This window comes from Peromyscus eremicus, chromosome 5 (assembly GCF_949786415.1).
Source record: "Peromyscus eremicus chromosome 5, PerEre_H2_v1, whole genome shotgun sequence".
Taxonomy (NCBI): Eukaryota; Metazoa; Chordata; class Mammalia; order Rodentia; family Cricetidae; genus Peromyscus; species Peromyscus eremicus.
Genome location: NC_081420.1, coordinates 41,800,622 through 41,815,384, shown reverse-complemented (window position 1 = coordinate 41,815,384; position 14,763 = coordinate 41,800,622). Strand labels below are relative to the sequence as shown.

General features: G+C 43.4%; 1 protein-coding gene across 2 annotated transcripts in view; it reads left to right on the top strand.

Annotated features, from left to right (window-relative positions):
• Nucleotides 1–14,763, top strand: part of Elmo1 (engulfment and cell motility 1) — a 532,595-nt gene that overhangs the window by 122,565 nt on the left and 395,267 nt on the right. For both annotated transcript variants that reach the window (XM_059263360.1, XM_059263361.1), the window contains exon 4: nucleotides 771–843. In XM_059263360.1, the coding sequence (XP_059119343.1) occupies nucleotides 771–843 (73 nt within the window). The remainder of the gene's footprint in view (nucleotides 1–770; nucleotides 844–14,763) is intronic.

The following is a 14,763-nucleotide window of genomic DNA, read 5'->3' as shown; positions in this document are numbered from 1 at the left end:
GCCTGGGCAGTGAGGGCGGGCTGATGCTGGAGCCTGGGCAGTGAGGGCGGGCCGATGCTGGAGCCTGGGTAGTGAGGGTAGGTAGTGAGGGTGGGCCGATGCTGGGGCGTGGGTAGTGAGGGTGGGTAGTGAGGGTGGGCCAATGCTGGGGCCTGGGTAGTGCGGGTGGGCCGATGCTGGGGCCTGGGTAGTGAGGGTGGGACGATGCTGGGGCCTGGGTAGTGAGGGTGGGCCGATGCTGGGGCCTGGGTAGTGAGGGTGGGTAGTGAGGGTGGGCTGATGCTGGGGCCTGGGTAGTGAGGGTGGGCTGATGCTGGAGCCTGGGCAGTGAGGGCGGGCCGATGTTGGAGCCTGGGTAGTGAGGGTGGGTAGTGAGGGTGGGCTGATGCTGGGGCCTGGGTAGTGAGGGTGGGCTGATGCTGGGGCCTGGGTAGTGAGGGTGGGTAGTGAAGGCAGGCTGATGCTGGGGCCTGGGTAGTGAGGGTGGGCTGATGCTGGGGACTGGGTAGTGAGGGTGGGCTGATGCTGGAGCCTGGGTAGTGAGGGTGGGCTGATGCTGGGGCCTGGGTAGTGAATGTGGGCTGATGATGGAGCCTGGGTTGTGAAGGTGGGCAATTATTCCTTTGTCTTGGGAACTTACTTCCTTGTAACAAGTACTATACTGGCCTGATTCGACTCCTAGAGAGTTTAATTCATCTTAACCCTTTAAAAGTACTAAAGCAGAAACGGCCACTTTCGTGGTTCTGATGGTTTACGCTTGTGTTTTAAAGGTGGTCTCTTGCCAACCATGAATATTTTGCACTGCAGCACGCTGACAGTTCAAACTTCTACATCACGGAAAAGGTAGGCGACTGCGTTGTTTAGTCGGGGGTACTGGGGTACTCATACTAAAGGGAAGTAAGTCACTGCCATTTTTTCTTTTTAGGGCTGGTCAAAATTTTATGTCCCTACCCTCTGTGACAATAGGGTCTGTAAAGCAAAAAACTGCTCATTGTCCCTGCAGGTGGTGGCCCTCTGGCTATCAGGGTGGTGTAGTTAGATGCCTGGAAACGCCTTCAGAAATTACCTTTTCTTTCCAGAAGACCTTTGGGGCTTTAGGAGTGGTCAGATTTTCTTTTCACATTCCTGGCTGCAGATGGAGAGGTAGCAGTTGGACAACTCCCTGGCAGGTGTTTGTTGTGTTTAAGTATACCTTTGGTGTCTTTAATTCAGTCCATAAACACTTAGTTTTCCATTGGATTATTTTCTCAATACTTTTTTTACTTTTGCTGCACCTATATAATTTGTACACTATACTTTGTGAGATAGAGGACACAAATAAAGAAAAGTTAAATGTTGGCAGTTACATTCTATCACTGTGGTTTCATTCATCAGCCCTGGGCAGTGAAATCGATTGAGATGATTGCAAAACCTCAAACATGAGAAGAGCACAGATTGGCTCAAAGTGTCTATCCTGTGCTTTTTGTGAAATCCTTTTCTCATATACCTGCATATTGAGCGTGTAGATTGAACTGATTCTTCAACCTGTGTTGTGATAAGCCAGCCACTTGGTCACAAATGGCTCTGCCTTTGACTAATGAATGTTGATTTGTGTCCACCAGTGGCTGTCATATCCCTTTACCAAAGAAAGACCCAGAGTATAATCACCTCAGGGGGAGAGAGAGAGCCTCTCACAAGGACAGGTTTTCAAATTTCAACACCAGAGACTGAACGGGGAGCTTTGGAGAGGTACTGAAAGTTTCCATTTAAGGAACTCTCCAGGGAGTGCTGGTATAGTATAGCCACAGATTTCTCAAAGAGGAAAGAGCCCCTGTGCTTTAGGGACAGACAGGTCTCCTTTCTAAAGAGCCAGACCTACCCCCATGGGGGCATGGTGAGCTCTGACCCCAAGTTGTTACAAGGTTAGATTGAGAAGTATATGTTTGTACTACCGTTTCTTAGAATGATTTTAAAAATCACTATCAGTAGCATCATATAGCATTGTCTCATCCTTTTTTGAGCTAAATTTCATCTATGCTCAGAAAATCCAAACTGCTAAGAATAGGGGGACATTCATTATTTTTTGAGGCACTGTAATCATTTTTGGAGGGGAATATTGTTTGCCTAGGGAATTCTCACTGTTGGGTTTCAAAGGGACTGCCTGCATCTGTCTGCCATCAGTTCCTCAGCACACAGTCAGAGAGATTAGCCTTTTATTAAGAGTTTAGAGAGTGAGAAAACTCATCCTCCCAGTCACAGTCCTTTGTTTGTAAATAACATGTCACCACTCTTCTCTCCCAGCTGTGTGTGCTTATGCGAGGCACAGAGATGGGCATGCACAGTGTAGGACACCAGTGTATCTTGAGATACACTGGGTCAAACCTGGGTTACTCTCAGACTGCATCCCAGTTTTTGCAAAAAAAATAGGGACCCTTTTCCAATTCTTAAAATAGTGTAGTTAGCATCCTCTTGTTACCTACAGCCCAGTGAGTTGTTAGGTAATATCTGCGTCACCATGGTAACCAGTGACTAATTTTTGAAGCTTGTACATGCCATTAGTGTTTGACTTTCACTTGCTAGGAAATGGTTTTTCTCTCCCTGACAAAAATTACCTATAATTTAAAAGGGGAAATATTCTTTAGCTCTGGCCCAACATGGGAACACATGAAGGGATTGAGGGATGTTTGAATTTCTCCCCAAAGATTCTCAAGAAGGAACCCCTCCCCCACCTGGTTTTCTCATGTTATCTGAACCTATTTTCTAAAATAGTTCTCGTTTACTTATTGGACCATGGGGACAATGTCATGTTAAGGAGCATTTTGTAGAAGTAGAGTATGAAAAGTTTGTAGGGGACGTTAAAAAGCATTTATTTGCAAGTTCAAATTCTGGCTAAAACATAAATTCCAGGATAGATGAGTGGGGTGTGTGTGTGTGTGTGTGTGTGTGTGTGTGTGTGTGCGCGCGCGCGTTTATGTGCCTGTGCATGCACACATGTGTAACTGTTTCGGTGAAATTTCTCGTTTTGAGTAAGAATGGTAGTGAGAAAGTGCCCAGTGTTTTAGCCGTCACCTTCATCGCAGTCTCATGAGGTAAGCATCTTCCTGTGAATGGAGGAAATGAGACCAAAGGAAGTTATAAGACAATTTATTTAGGCCAGACACACCAGAAGTGACCAAGCCCAGTTTGGCCCTGGTAACTCTGCTGCCTGAGCTCCTGTGTGTTGATGATACCCTTTCTTTACTGACATCTGGCTGGCCATCTTGATCCCTATTGCCTCAGGAGTCACAGGACAACAGGACCATCGTTAGCAGTGTTAGTGTGAGACTTTCTTTTCCTGGTGTAGTAGAGGAATTTACATCAGGTGTAATGTCCATGAATTCACTAGAGTTACAAACCCTTTTGCCTGCCTTTGCTATAGATTATGTGACCCTCTGGGATAAGGACTGTGATTGTCCTAATGGCATCTTTTCTTTTTAAGGGAAATGAGAAAATTACCTTGTCCTCTTTAACTCTTCTTAAGTATGCAGGAAGGGGTGGAAGTAGGGTTGTTTGGGGGACACCTGTGTTCTGCTGTCCTCTTCTCCTAAGTGCTCTGAATTCTGTGTTCCAGAATTTCTGACAGACAGCATTGTGTGGCCTCTGGGACAGGGCATCCTGTTCTAGGGGGTTATTGTACAGATCCCATTGTCATCAGAGTGAAACCAGTATCCCGAAAGCCCTGAAGCCCTGTTATCAGCAGAGAGGAAAGCCTGGGTGCGAGTCAGTGAGAGCGATGGAGAACCAACTTCCTGTCCTGATTTCCAACTCAGGTTTCTTCTTCCTGAGTTCCACCCTTGCCAGAGGACTTGCGGAGGCCAGTCAGCCCCGCCCGTGACTAAAACCACTGGGTTCTGATCTTTGTGACTGACAGGTCAAGAACCTTCTCAAAGATGGGCATTTCAAATTGAGCAAGCCCAAGCCCAGGCTGGTTATAAACTTCCTCGCCCAGCAAGGATCTTCTGTAAGAGTCAGGATTCTTTTGATAAGGAGTCACTGTGCGCTCTGTTCACACCTGCAGAGTTGGCCAGTTTCTCGAGGCCTAGTTCTTAGCATATGTGAGTAAAGAGAAAGGCTGCTGGACCCATCTTGCTCTGATCAGCCCTTGTGGGTTTCCTAAACTCTAGGCATTTTTGCCCTTGGCCTCTTCTTCCTTTCTGACACCCCAGGCTCGTGTGTCTTCTGCAAAGCATAATATGCTGCTGAATTCTTTGCTTGCTTTGTGACCAAACCAGACATTTGCTAACAGTGCTTATAGAGGCCTTGTTAGCTGCTTGGATATTTGTTCGGAGCCTTTGTCAAGTACGGGACTCTTGTAGACAGACTGCTTGTCTCAGGCTCATTGCTCATATCTGGAGTGGCCAGAATGAAATGGCCATTCCAGGAGGAAAAAGACACACATGGGTACATTCAATACAAGAAACATGGCAGGTTCCTGGTGTGTGTCAGGCACCCTACTAAGCTTTGGGTGTAGTTCCACAGTTCCAGCCTTCCTCATTCTCACAGATAGACCCTCACCCATATCCCTTGATTGAAATGGTAGTAAGTGCCACCGAGGAAATAAAGTCTTCAGGAAGTGACATTTACGTGAAGGTCTACAGAAAACAGAGGGTAGAGCTACAGACAGGAGTGCAATGGCCCGGATTAGTAACTGGATGTGAACTCTCAGGACTGAGAGGCCACGGTAAGACTATTGCCCTGCATTTGAGGCCAGCCTGATCTACATAGTGAGATCCTATCTCAGATAAATGGAGCCAAACTCAATCAAATAATAAAACCACACAAACAAAACAGGCCCAGAGTATTTATTTGCAAAGATCAGGCAGAAAGAGCCAAGGCTGAGGTGGGCTAATTATGGCTGGACAGTTTTGCATAAACCACAACTGCTTAGGCCTTTTAAGGATGTTTTAAGAATTTTAGCTTTATTATAAAACTGTAAGAAAGCCCTGAGGTAATTTTAAGCTAGACTTGACCACAGATGTTTGGGCTATTATTACTCTGATTAATTATGTTGGAAGCCTAAGTCAGTCTATGGTAGAAACTATGAGAAAAACCAGTTCATTGTGGATAGGAAAAGAATTCAAGGTTGGCTTGAAATACACACAGAGACTGACACAAATCCTGGCTTCTGTTCTTGAATCCAAAGAGAACATGGGACCAGACAGCACCTTTGAAATACCTGCTTTCATCAGGGTGCAGTGGCCCACGCTGTTGTTCCCAGTACACAGGAGGCAGAGGCAGGAGGATCTTTGAGTTTGAAGTAGGCCTGGTCAACATGGAGAGCTCCAGACTAGCTAGGGCTACACAGTGAGACCCTGCTTTTTAAAAAATAAAAATAAGGAAGAAATATCTGCCTTCATAAAGCTTACTGTTCATCACCTTTTTGACAACTTACTAATTAAAAAAAAGGTGAATTATTTTCTTATTTATTTAGTTTTATTTTTTAATGGTGTTTTGACTGTACGTATGTCTGTGTGAGGGTGTTGGATGCTGGACTTACAGACAGGTGTGACCTGCCGTGTGGGTGCTGGGAATTGAACCTGGGTCCTCTGTAACAGCAGTCTGTGCTCTTAACTGCTGAGCCATCTCTCCAGCCCCTTACTAATGTTTATAAGAACACTTTGTTCTTGAATCAAAGTGTGCTTTACTCATTTCAAATGATGTCTTCTTAATGAATATGACATTTTCATAGCCAAATGAAATGTCAGTATTTACTTACCTGACTAACACATCACTTCAACTTACTGTTTAGAATTTACTTTGGATACAGGTGTTCCTAATTTCAAATACATATTTTTCTTACTTACATTAGGAAAAAATAGAAAAAAATGCAATATTTCCCCATAGATCAATGTGCATAATATAGTAAGGAGGAATTTTTTCCCTTAGATTTGACAGCTCAGTGTGTGCTGGATTGAGCAAGATAATTAAGACGCAGTGTTTGTCTCCGTTGGAAGTTTCTGTCTGGAGATAGATTAGTTGGTATCACCTGATGATTGAAAGGCCGTGTGTTGGAAGAGATTATTATGGCTATAATTTGCATTATGTAGGTTCATAATTGAATCATTGTAATTCCGTGTCTTACTGAACACGGTCGTGTGGGATGCAATGCTTCTCCAGTTCTCTGTTGTTACTGTGGAGCTATAGTTCACACATTCTGAAATACAACTGCCTTAGTTTTCTCTTACTGTGTCGAAAGACCATGCCTAAAACAGCTTATAGAGAAGAAGAGTTTATTTGGGGCTCACAGTTTCAGAGGATGAGTTCATGACCACCATGACAGGGATCATGGCAGCTGGTAGGCAAGCATTGGACTGGAGTGGTAGCTAAGAGCTTACATCTCATCCACAGTCACCAGGCAGAAAGAGAGAGAAAGAGAGGGATAGAGGGAGGGAGGTAAGGAGGGCATGCTAACTGGGAATGGCATGGGCTTTTGAAACTTCAAAGGCCACCCTCAGTGACACATTTCCTCCAATAAGGCCACACCTCTTAATCCTTCCCAAACAGTTCCACCAACTGGGGACCAAGCATTCAACTGTAGGAGCCCACGGGGGCCATTCTCATTTAGATGACCGAAATAAGTGAACAATGCAAGTAGTTTTTTTTGTCATTATCTTTTTTTTAGGCTTGCAAAGCTATGATGTTCTTATGCAGGACATTTCCATCTTCTAAAGCAGTAGCTCTCAGACTTAAAGACAGAACTAGAGATTTACTTCCAACAGCCCATAGTGAAGACTCTGCAGTTCTACCTAGACCTAGGACAGTGCTATGCCTGGTGGATGGAAGCGTAGACTGTGAATCCGAGCATACAGGAGATACAAGAGACTTAGCAGCTTATATGCATACTGAAGTTTCCAGAAAGGAAGACATTGACCCTGACTTAAAGTATTAATTAATTAATAAATTAGAGGACTTCCCCCACTCCACATACTATTTTTCATTAAATGAAGGGAAAAAATCACGTGTGACACATTTTCCAACAACCATGGAACGTTTGGACACAACTGTTTATTGGAGTCAGCTACTAAGAATGGAGGTTGGAGCCGCCACAGGAAAAGTAGTTGGAAAACAGGTCGTCTTGTAAGCTGTTTGCAACATGTGAACCATAAGCCAAGAATTAGCCTGTCACCCCCACCCCAAACCCTACATTTTGAGTTTCTTAATTGGAAATCCCAAAGATTGTTAGTATTAATATTTACTTTAAGAGCGTATTAGATTTTTTTTTCCCCAGCTCAATAGTTGAAGATCAAAGGCAGGAGGGTTCAATCCAGGGTGAGATGCTAGTTACAGAACATGTGTCTGTACTTGGTTCTGGAAAGATGATTGCAGCAGAATAGAACTACTACTGTCGGGCTCCCTCTACCCGTTCTGAATCCATCAAGCATGACATAAAAACTCAATCTCTCTCTCTTCCCCCTCTCTCTTTCTCTCTTTCTCTCTCTCCCTCTCTCCCTCCCCCTTCTCCCCCCTCTGTGCGGATTGTCCTGACTATGCAGCCCTGGCGCTGGTCATCAGCCAGCCAGTGCCTTTGCTGTCCGTGACACCCCACCTATATTCTGGTGCCTTAGCTCTTGGTGACTCAAACTAAATTGGCAGTAAACATTCTGAAGACTCTAAAAACATTTTTTTGGGTGGTTTTAGAACTTTGTAATTACAGTTTGAGAATTGGGTAGAAGCTCTCATTTTGAATTACTCAGTGTTTTTCCTTCGGTGAGGACTTGGAACTGCATAAACTTCAAGATGAAGAAAAAAGACAGCCTAAGTTGAATCACATAAATGGGAGGGGGTGTGAGCAAGAAGGGCAGTGATGACATCAGCATTACTCAGATGGCAGTGGGTTTTATGACATGTCATTTAAGTTTACCACTGACTCGTGGATATGGGCTATAACAGGACAATTACATAGATGGAAGCCTTGTTTGCCTGGGCTCTGGGGCTTGTGTTTGGTAAGATATGGCTGCTCCTAGAGTTACAGGCAAAGATAAATGCCAGAGGTCATGATGATTCCATGTTTTCCAGTTCGGCTCTTAAACCAATGAATAGATCGACTCCGTTGCAGAAACCTTTAACTGTGTAGCGTTCAGATGCAGAAGGAAGGACACGTGGACTTCCTCCAAAGATAGAATTTCTTCCTGGCTTCCTCCAAAGACAAGTTTCTTCCTGACTGCAAGTCACCCTGGAGATACCAGCCCACCCTTTCCAAACCCAAACAGGCAAAAGCGAGCACGTAGACTCATTATCAAAGTGCTCAGTTCCATGCACGGCCCTGTGTCACTTATCATATGTTCAAAAGCCAGGGTCTTATTGCAGAGCTTCTAAGCACAACCCTGCTTGTGTTTTTATGCTTCAGACAGAAGGTGTATTTTTAAGTTGCTATTCGATTTTCTTCCTCAGTGTGGGGATGGAAGCCCAGTGTGTTTGCATGTGTGCTTATGAGTGCTTTTGTTTTGTTTTTGGGGAGTGTGTGTGTGTGTGTGTGTGTGTGTGTGTGTGTGTGTAGAGGGAATTAAAAAATTCAGGCAACATTAATTATTTTTTGCCTAAAATGACCCTTTTTGGTTTTTTTTAAAGTGTATTATTTCTACCTTGCTTTATCTTTTTAAAGCATTTTCTAGAATGTGTCAAAGGGAATTTATGATTACTAATGGTTGTGTTTAACAGTTGGAAAACCATTTCATTATTCTCTGTTCTCCAAGATCAAAATCAAAGCTAGATGCTCTCAACTTGTGCTAGCCCAGTGTCTAGATCTCTGCTCAGAAGAAAATGGATGGAAGAACAGCTGTTGGTTACTGTCATAAACCAGTGACCGGAGGTCAGGTGGAAGAGACAGGATGGACAAGAGCATAAGGGGAAGGAGGGGAGGAAGAAAGGTAGAGTTGGGTCAGGGGCCGGTGGGCAGAGCAGAAGAAAGGGATTTCTGTCTATACCATGAAAAGCAGTGTGCCTGCAGCGTTATGGAGGTGGTGTATGGGTCTGTAGGTTGCTATTCTTTTCACCATGCTCAGTTAAGGTATAATAATTATTGTGTAATGTCCTTTTTTTTCCTGATTTCCATTGTTCTAGTTGCTGTCAAAAAAAAAAAACAAAAAACAAAAAAAAAAACAAACAAAAAAAAAAAACCAGAAACAAAACAAAACAACATCAGGAAAAACCAAACAACCTATAAAAAACAAAAAACAAAAACAACAGAAAACCCAAAACCAAAATAACAACAACAACAACAAAAACCCCAGCCCTAAGCAAATAAAAACTCGTTCCTGATGACAGTGATTGGTGACAGTGATTGGTCGCAGTGATGACTGGTTATGCTCACTGAAGTTTCTGGTCAGGAATTTGGGTGTGACAAAGCAGAGTCAATTGCTTTTCATCATTTGATGCCTGGGGCCACAGCTTGGAAGACATGCTGGAATTGTTTAGAAGTGTCTTTATTCATGCCTAACCACCCTAAGCTATGGTGACTCAAAAGACTGGCCTCAGAGGGGATGGAAAACTGAGGTCTCCTCTCCCCACCACCCTGTATCATTTTATATGGCCTGGGCTTCCTCCTAGCATGGGGGTAGTGTTCTCAGGGGCAGCTATATTAGACAGAGACTGTTTGCAGAGAGTAAACCAGCAGCTTTGTGGCTTCTTGTGGCATAACCTCAGAGATTGGTCAGTGTTACGGTATTCTGTTGGTCTAGGCACTCACCACCTGCCCAGATTCAAGGGGAAGAGCTAGGCTATTCTTGCCCGTGGAAGTCATAGTAAAGAACCTAGAGGCTTGCTGAAAAACTTCCTACCATCCTTGACATTTCTGTCAGGGAAAAGTTATCAGGCAGGCATCTTCTTTCCAGAGGTTATCCAAGAAGAACCTGGCTTCTACTTTTGATAGATTTCAACTGCTTAAGCAGAGAGGAAGAAGAATGAAGGGAAACAGTAGAAAAAAGCATATGTCATAAAAATGTATGGCAGCATCGAACCGCATTTCCATAGATGACGGACACATAAGAAAAGATCCTTGGGTCTGGAGTGATGGCTCAGCAGTTAAGAGCACTTGCTGCTCTTGCAGAGGACCTGGGTTTGATTTCTAGCACCCACATGAAGGTTCACAACCACCTGTAACTCCAATTCCGGGTGATCTGATGCCTTTTTCTGGCCTCCTTGGACGCCAGGCATACATGTGACACACAGACATACATCCAGGCAAAACACTCCTATGGATATACATACAAACATACATACATACATACATACATACATACATACATACATACATACTTATACACACATACTATGTATATGTGTACATACATAAATAAATGCTTTTTACTGGCCTCTTTGAGCACCAGGCATACATGTGATACACAGGCATACATGTAGGCCAAAACGCTCGTATGAATATAAATAAATGGAAAAATTTGAAAAAGAAAAGGTTCCTGCTGCTCTTTAACCCAGGAGGAGGGAGAACAGGAGGTCGTGTGCTCTAGGCAGCATTTATTAGGCACTTTGTTTGGAATACCGATCGGGGGGTGTTATCTTGGGTGCTTTCCTCTCTGTCTTCGTTTCAATAACTGCTTTTCACTGTTAAACTTGGTGTTCTGACAAACAGGAGGAGCTCTGGTGGCCTTGGGCCAGTTTGGGAGACTTTCCATTCTCTGGATGTGACAGAGGTCAGGGTAACTTTGATTACCAAGTGTGATAAAATGCACCTTGCACTTTTACAGAGATGGGGGAGGAGGCAATAAAGTGAACTTTAGAAGTTCATTTGTTTGTGTCAGATTTGGGGGAGCACACTTTTAGTCCAGAATTGGGAAGCAGAAGCAGGCAGATATCTGTGAGTTCAAGACAGCCTGGTCTACAAGGATGTTCCAGACCAGCCAGGGTCATACAGTGAAATCCTGTCTTTAAAAGGTAATGTTTTTGTTTGCAGTCTTACCCCCAAATTTCTATTTCATTGAGTGTTACATGGAGAGAGATAACTTCCTGTTCAACTGTTTTATTTTATTTGTGTGCTGTGCGGTGTGTGTGAGTGTGTGTGTGTGTGTGTGTGTGAGTGTGTGTGTGTGTGTGTATGTGTGTGTGTGTAACTTATGTGTGTCTATAAGCACACTCATCCCATGTTACTTATGTGGAGGCCAGAAGACAATTTTTGGGATTCTGTTCGCTCTCTCCACTGTGGGAATGGGAGGTGGAATTCAGGTTATCAGGCCCAAGTACTGAGCCATCTCTCCAGTCTTCTCTTTTCCCATTCTCTGCTTTTCTAGCATATTTTTGTCTTCTGATTCTCCTTGTACTCCATTTGCCTTTCCTTTCTCTGTGACCGACTTTCTGTTTCACTCCCTTCCACTTCTTCCCACTGTCTGCTGCATATATAAAAAAATTCCTCTTCCTACTCTCCGTCCAGCGGATGCTGCTGCTTCTTCTTCATCCTCCTCCTTTGTCCTCTTTCCTCATTCTCCTTCTTTTTCCTCCTCCCTTTTTTGTGCTTGGGATAGAACTTATAGCCTAGTGTGGGCTTAACATGTGCTTGCTACTGAGCTAGATCCCCAAGCCTCTTCCCTTTAAAAGGGACTATTTATTTATTTATTTATTTATTTATTTATTTATTTATATGTATGGGGGTGTGCACCATACACAGAGATCATGTAGGAGTCAGAAGACAACATGGGCAGATGCGTTCTCTCCTTCTGTCTTGTGAGTCCCAGGGATCAAACCCAAGTCTTCAGGACTCAGGTAGTTCCAGAAGACCTGTCTAGCCATCACGCTTGCCCTTCTTCCTTCCTTTGCACCTTCAAAGCATAATAGTTAGGTACATATTTTGTCATGCTAAACAGAAATGACTCATGCCTTTGCTCCTTTAAACAACTCATGTAGAGCCTTCTTCAGGATCTTCAGCTCTTAAGCAAACAGATATGAAATCTCACGATATTTCTGAAACGTTTAAGGAGTTTGGAAATATTAAAGCAGAACAAACCTAAAATTAAAAATCCTACATTTCAAATTATCAGTACAAAACTGGCATTTTGGTACATACCCTGAAATGTTTGACATAAGGGATATATTTGTATGTGTAAAGTATACTTTACACACATGTTCATAGATTACATTTTAATGTACTATATAATGGGCATTTTAACATGCTGGTTAATATGCAGAGACGATTTCCTTATGTAATGAAGATGAAATGAAGTGACACTGGCAATGTAGTGTAGTATGCTCGCCTGTAGTTCCACAGTGAATCATGTGTCCTATTGTCAAACTTTGTGAAGACTGAAAAGTATCCAGTTCAGTCTGGCTGACACCTGATTTGTATTCCCAGCTCTGAGCTGTACCACTCTTTACTTTGTTCTTTCTCTCTACTTTTGAAAAACAGTGCTCAAGCATTCAGTTTATAAATTCCTTAATTCTGCTTATAAACTATAGGCACAAGTTGAATGTTAACTCCAAGAAATTGTATCACCCAGGATCATTTGTAGCCTCTATTTACTGGCAAGCCCTTAGGTGCCGAGCATTTTATGAGTTATTATGTTTAAGGATTTAGAAGTCCTGGGACTTTGGGGGTTTCAGGCCATACAGGTACAAGCTATCAAAATTAGAACTGAAGGCAGGATCCTCAGTATTTCCAAACAATTGAGGAACCATAGGATTTTATTAATAGGATCTCATAAGATACTGCTTTGAGCTGTTTAAGCACAAGTAAAATAATCCACTGAAGCTCCCCTAACAGACTAAACGTTAATGCTAGACAGCGGCCCTGTGAAGGCAGGTGTAGCTGGAGAATTTCTCTCCAGCTACTGCCAAGTCCTGCCAGTCCCGGAGCCCACTTATAAAATAAACATACAGATGCTTATATTATTTAAAAACTGTATGGCCATGGCAGGCTTCTTGCTAACTGTTCTTATATCTTAAATTAACCCATTTCTATAAATCTATACCTTGCCATGTGGCTGGTGGCTTACCGGTATCTTTACATGCTGCTTGTCATGGCGGCGGCTGGCAGTGTCTCCCCCACTCAGCCTTCTACTTCCCAGAATTCTCCTCTCTCGTCCCGCCTATACTTCCCGCCTGGCCACTGGCCAATCAATGTTTTATTTATACAAAAAACCATGTCCACAGCAGGCAGGTGTTCTTATGGGCAATGATCTGGTCACATTGATTTCAGCTACTTCAGTAGGAAGCATTTCATTTCCTCCTCCCTGGTGCATGGATTTTCACTTCCTACAAGTGTGTACTTAATTGGAAGATAACTTTTATTTTAAGTCAGGCATTCATTCACTCAAACAAAACAGTCCAAATCAGTTACCTTTAGTTCCTGATGCCTTTGGCTACTGTGAGATAGATTTGGATGTTTGGAACTTGTTGGCTGGGGTCTTGCCAGATGTCCAGTAAAGGTAAAAAACCTAGTTGCACTACGTTATAAGTGTTGGGTAGTTTTTTTGTCAGGTTTCTTGTAAGTGTTTTAAAGAATGAGAGCTATGACTGGAAGTTAGTTACGAATATTTGAAAGGAAAATGTGGGCATGGTGGCATAACCTTGTACTCTCAGCAGTGGCAAGGCTGAGGTAAAAGATTGAAGAGTTCCAGTCTAGCGTGTGTGTGTGTGTGTGTGTGTGTGTGTTTGTGTGTGTGTGTGTTTGTGTGTATGTGTTTGTGTGTGTGTGTGTGTGTGTTTGTGTGTGTGTGTGTGTGTTTGTGTGTGTTTGTGTGTATGTGTTTGTGTGTGTATGTGTGTGTGTTTGTGTGTGTATGTGTTTGTGTGTGTGTGTGTGTGTGTGTGTGTGTGTGTGTGTGTAGACTCTTGGGGGTGGAAGAGGGAGGGAGAGAGACAGAGGTAGACCCATTCCTTTATTTGTACTCAGGTGAATGGCTATAAATGGTTACCATAAACAGTAGCCGATTTATGTGTGGTTTGCAAATTCTAAGATGGCTCCAGGATTCCCAGCCCCCGTTGTTAAAGGCCGCATGTAATGCTCATGCCTTGAGTGTGAAATGGGGCTAACAAGCAGAAGAGGTTATCACTACTGTGACCATGCTGCATGACACACCAAGTTATGCTAGTGTAATTAAGGTCTGTAGTCAGTTGGCTGTGGATTAGTCAGAAGGGAGATGATCCCGTGGGCCTGGAGAAGAGAGAAGCATGAGAGACACGCTGTTACAGACTCTGAGGAGGAGCACACTGCCTGTCGTAGACAGGGCAACAGCAGCAGAAGGCAAGATCTGCAGTCCAGAGTCGAGTCTGAGCTGAGAGTGCTCCCTGGCTAAGAGCTAGAAGCTGGGAAATGGGCCTTAGGGACTTTTTTCTATACAGGCAGTGACAGTGAATTCTGATGTGGATTCAGGTTCCACATAAGGATCAGCTTCTTGCCACCTCACATGTTGGTTTCAGCCCCAGAGTCCCTGAATGGAGGATCCCTCTCAGGCAGGCTAGTCTTCTGACCAATAGAAACTGAGATTCATGATAATTTTATTAGGCAGCCTTAGAAAACTAGGACACCAAGGAGGGAATGCAGAGTTCCTCCACCCTGAGCCAGATACAGAACACAAAGGCAAATTGCATGCAGAATATTGGTATATTATTATAATGATCAGCTGTATTGCTGGTTATTGAATTTTTATGTTAATAAGAAGGTCTAACTATTCCTGTTGATTACCTCAATAAAACATGCCTTTACAAGCCCATCAGCACACACTGGTGCTAATGCAATGCTTCTTTGTCTATTTTTGGTTCTGGGGCATCATCTGAGATTCTTTTCTTTTTTCCCATTTCAGA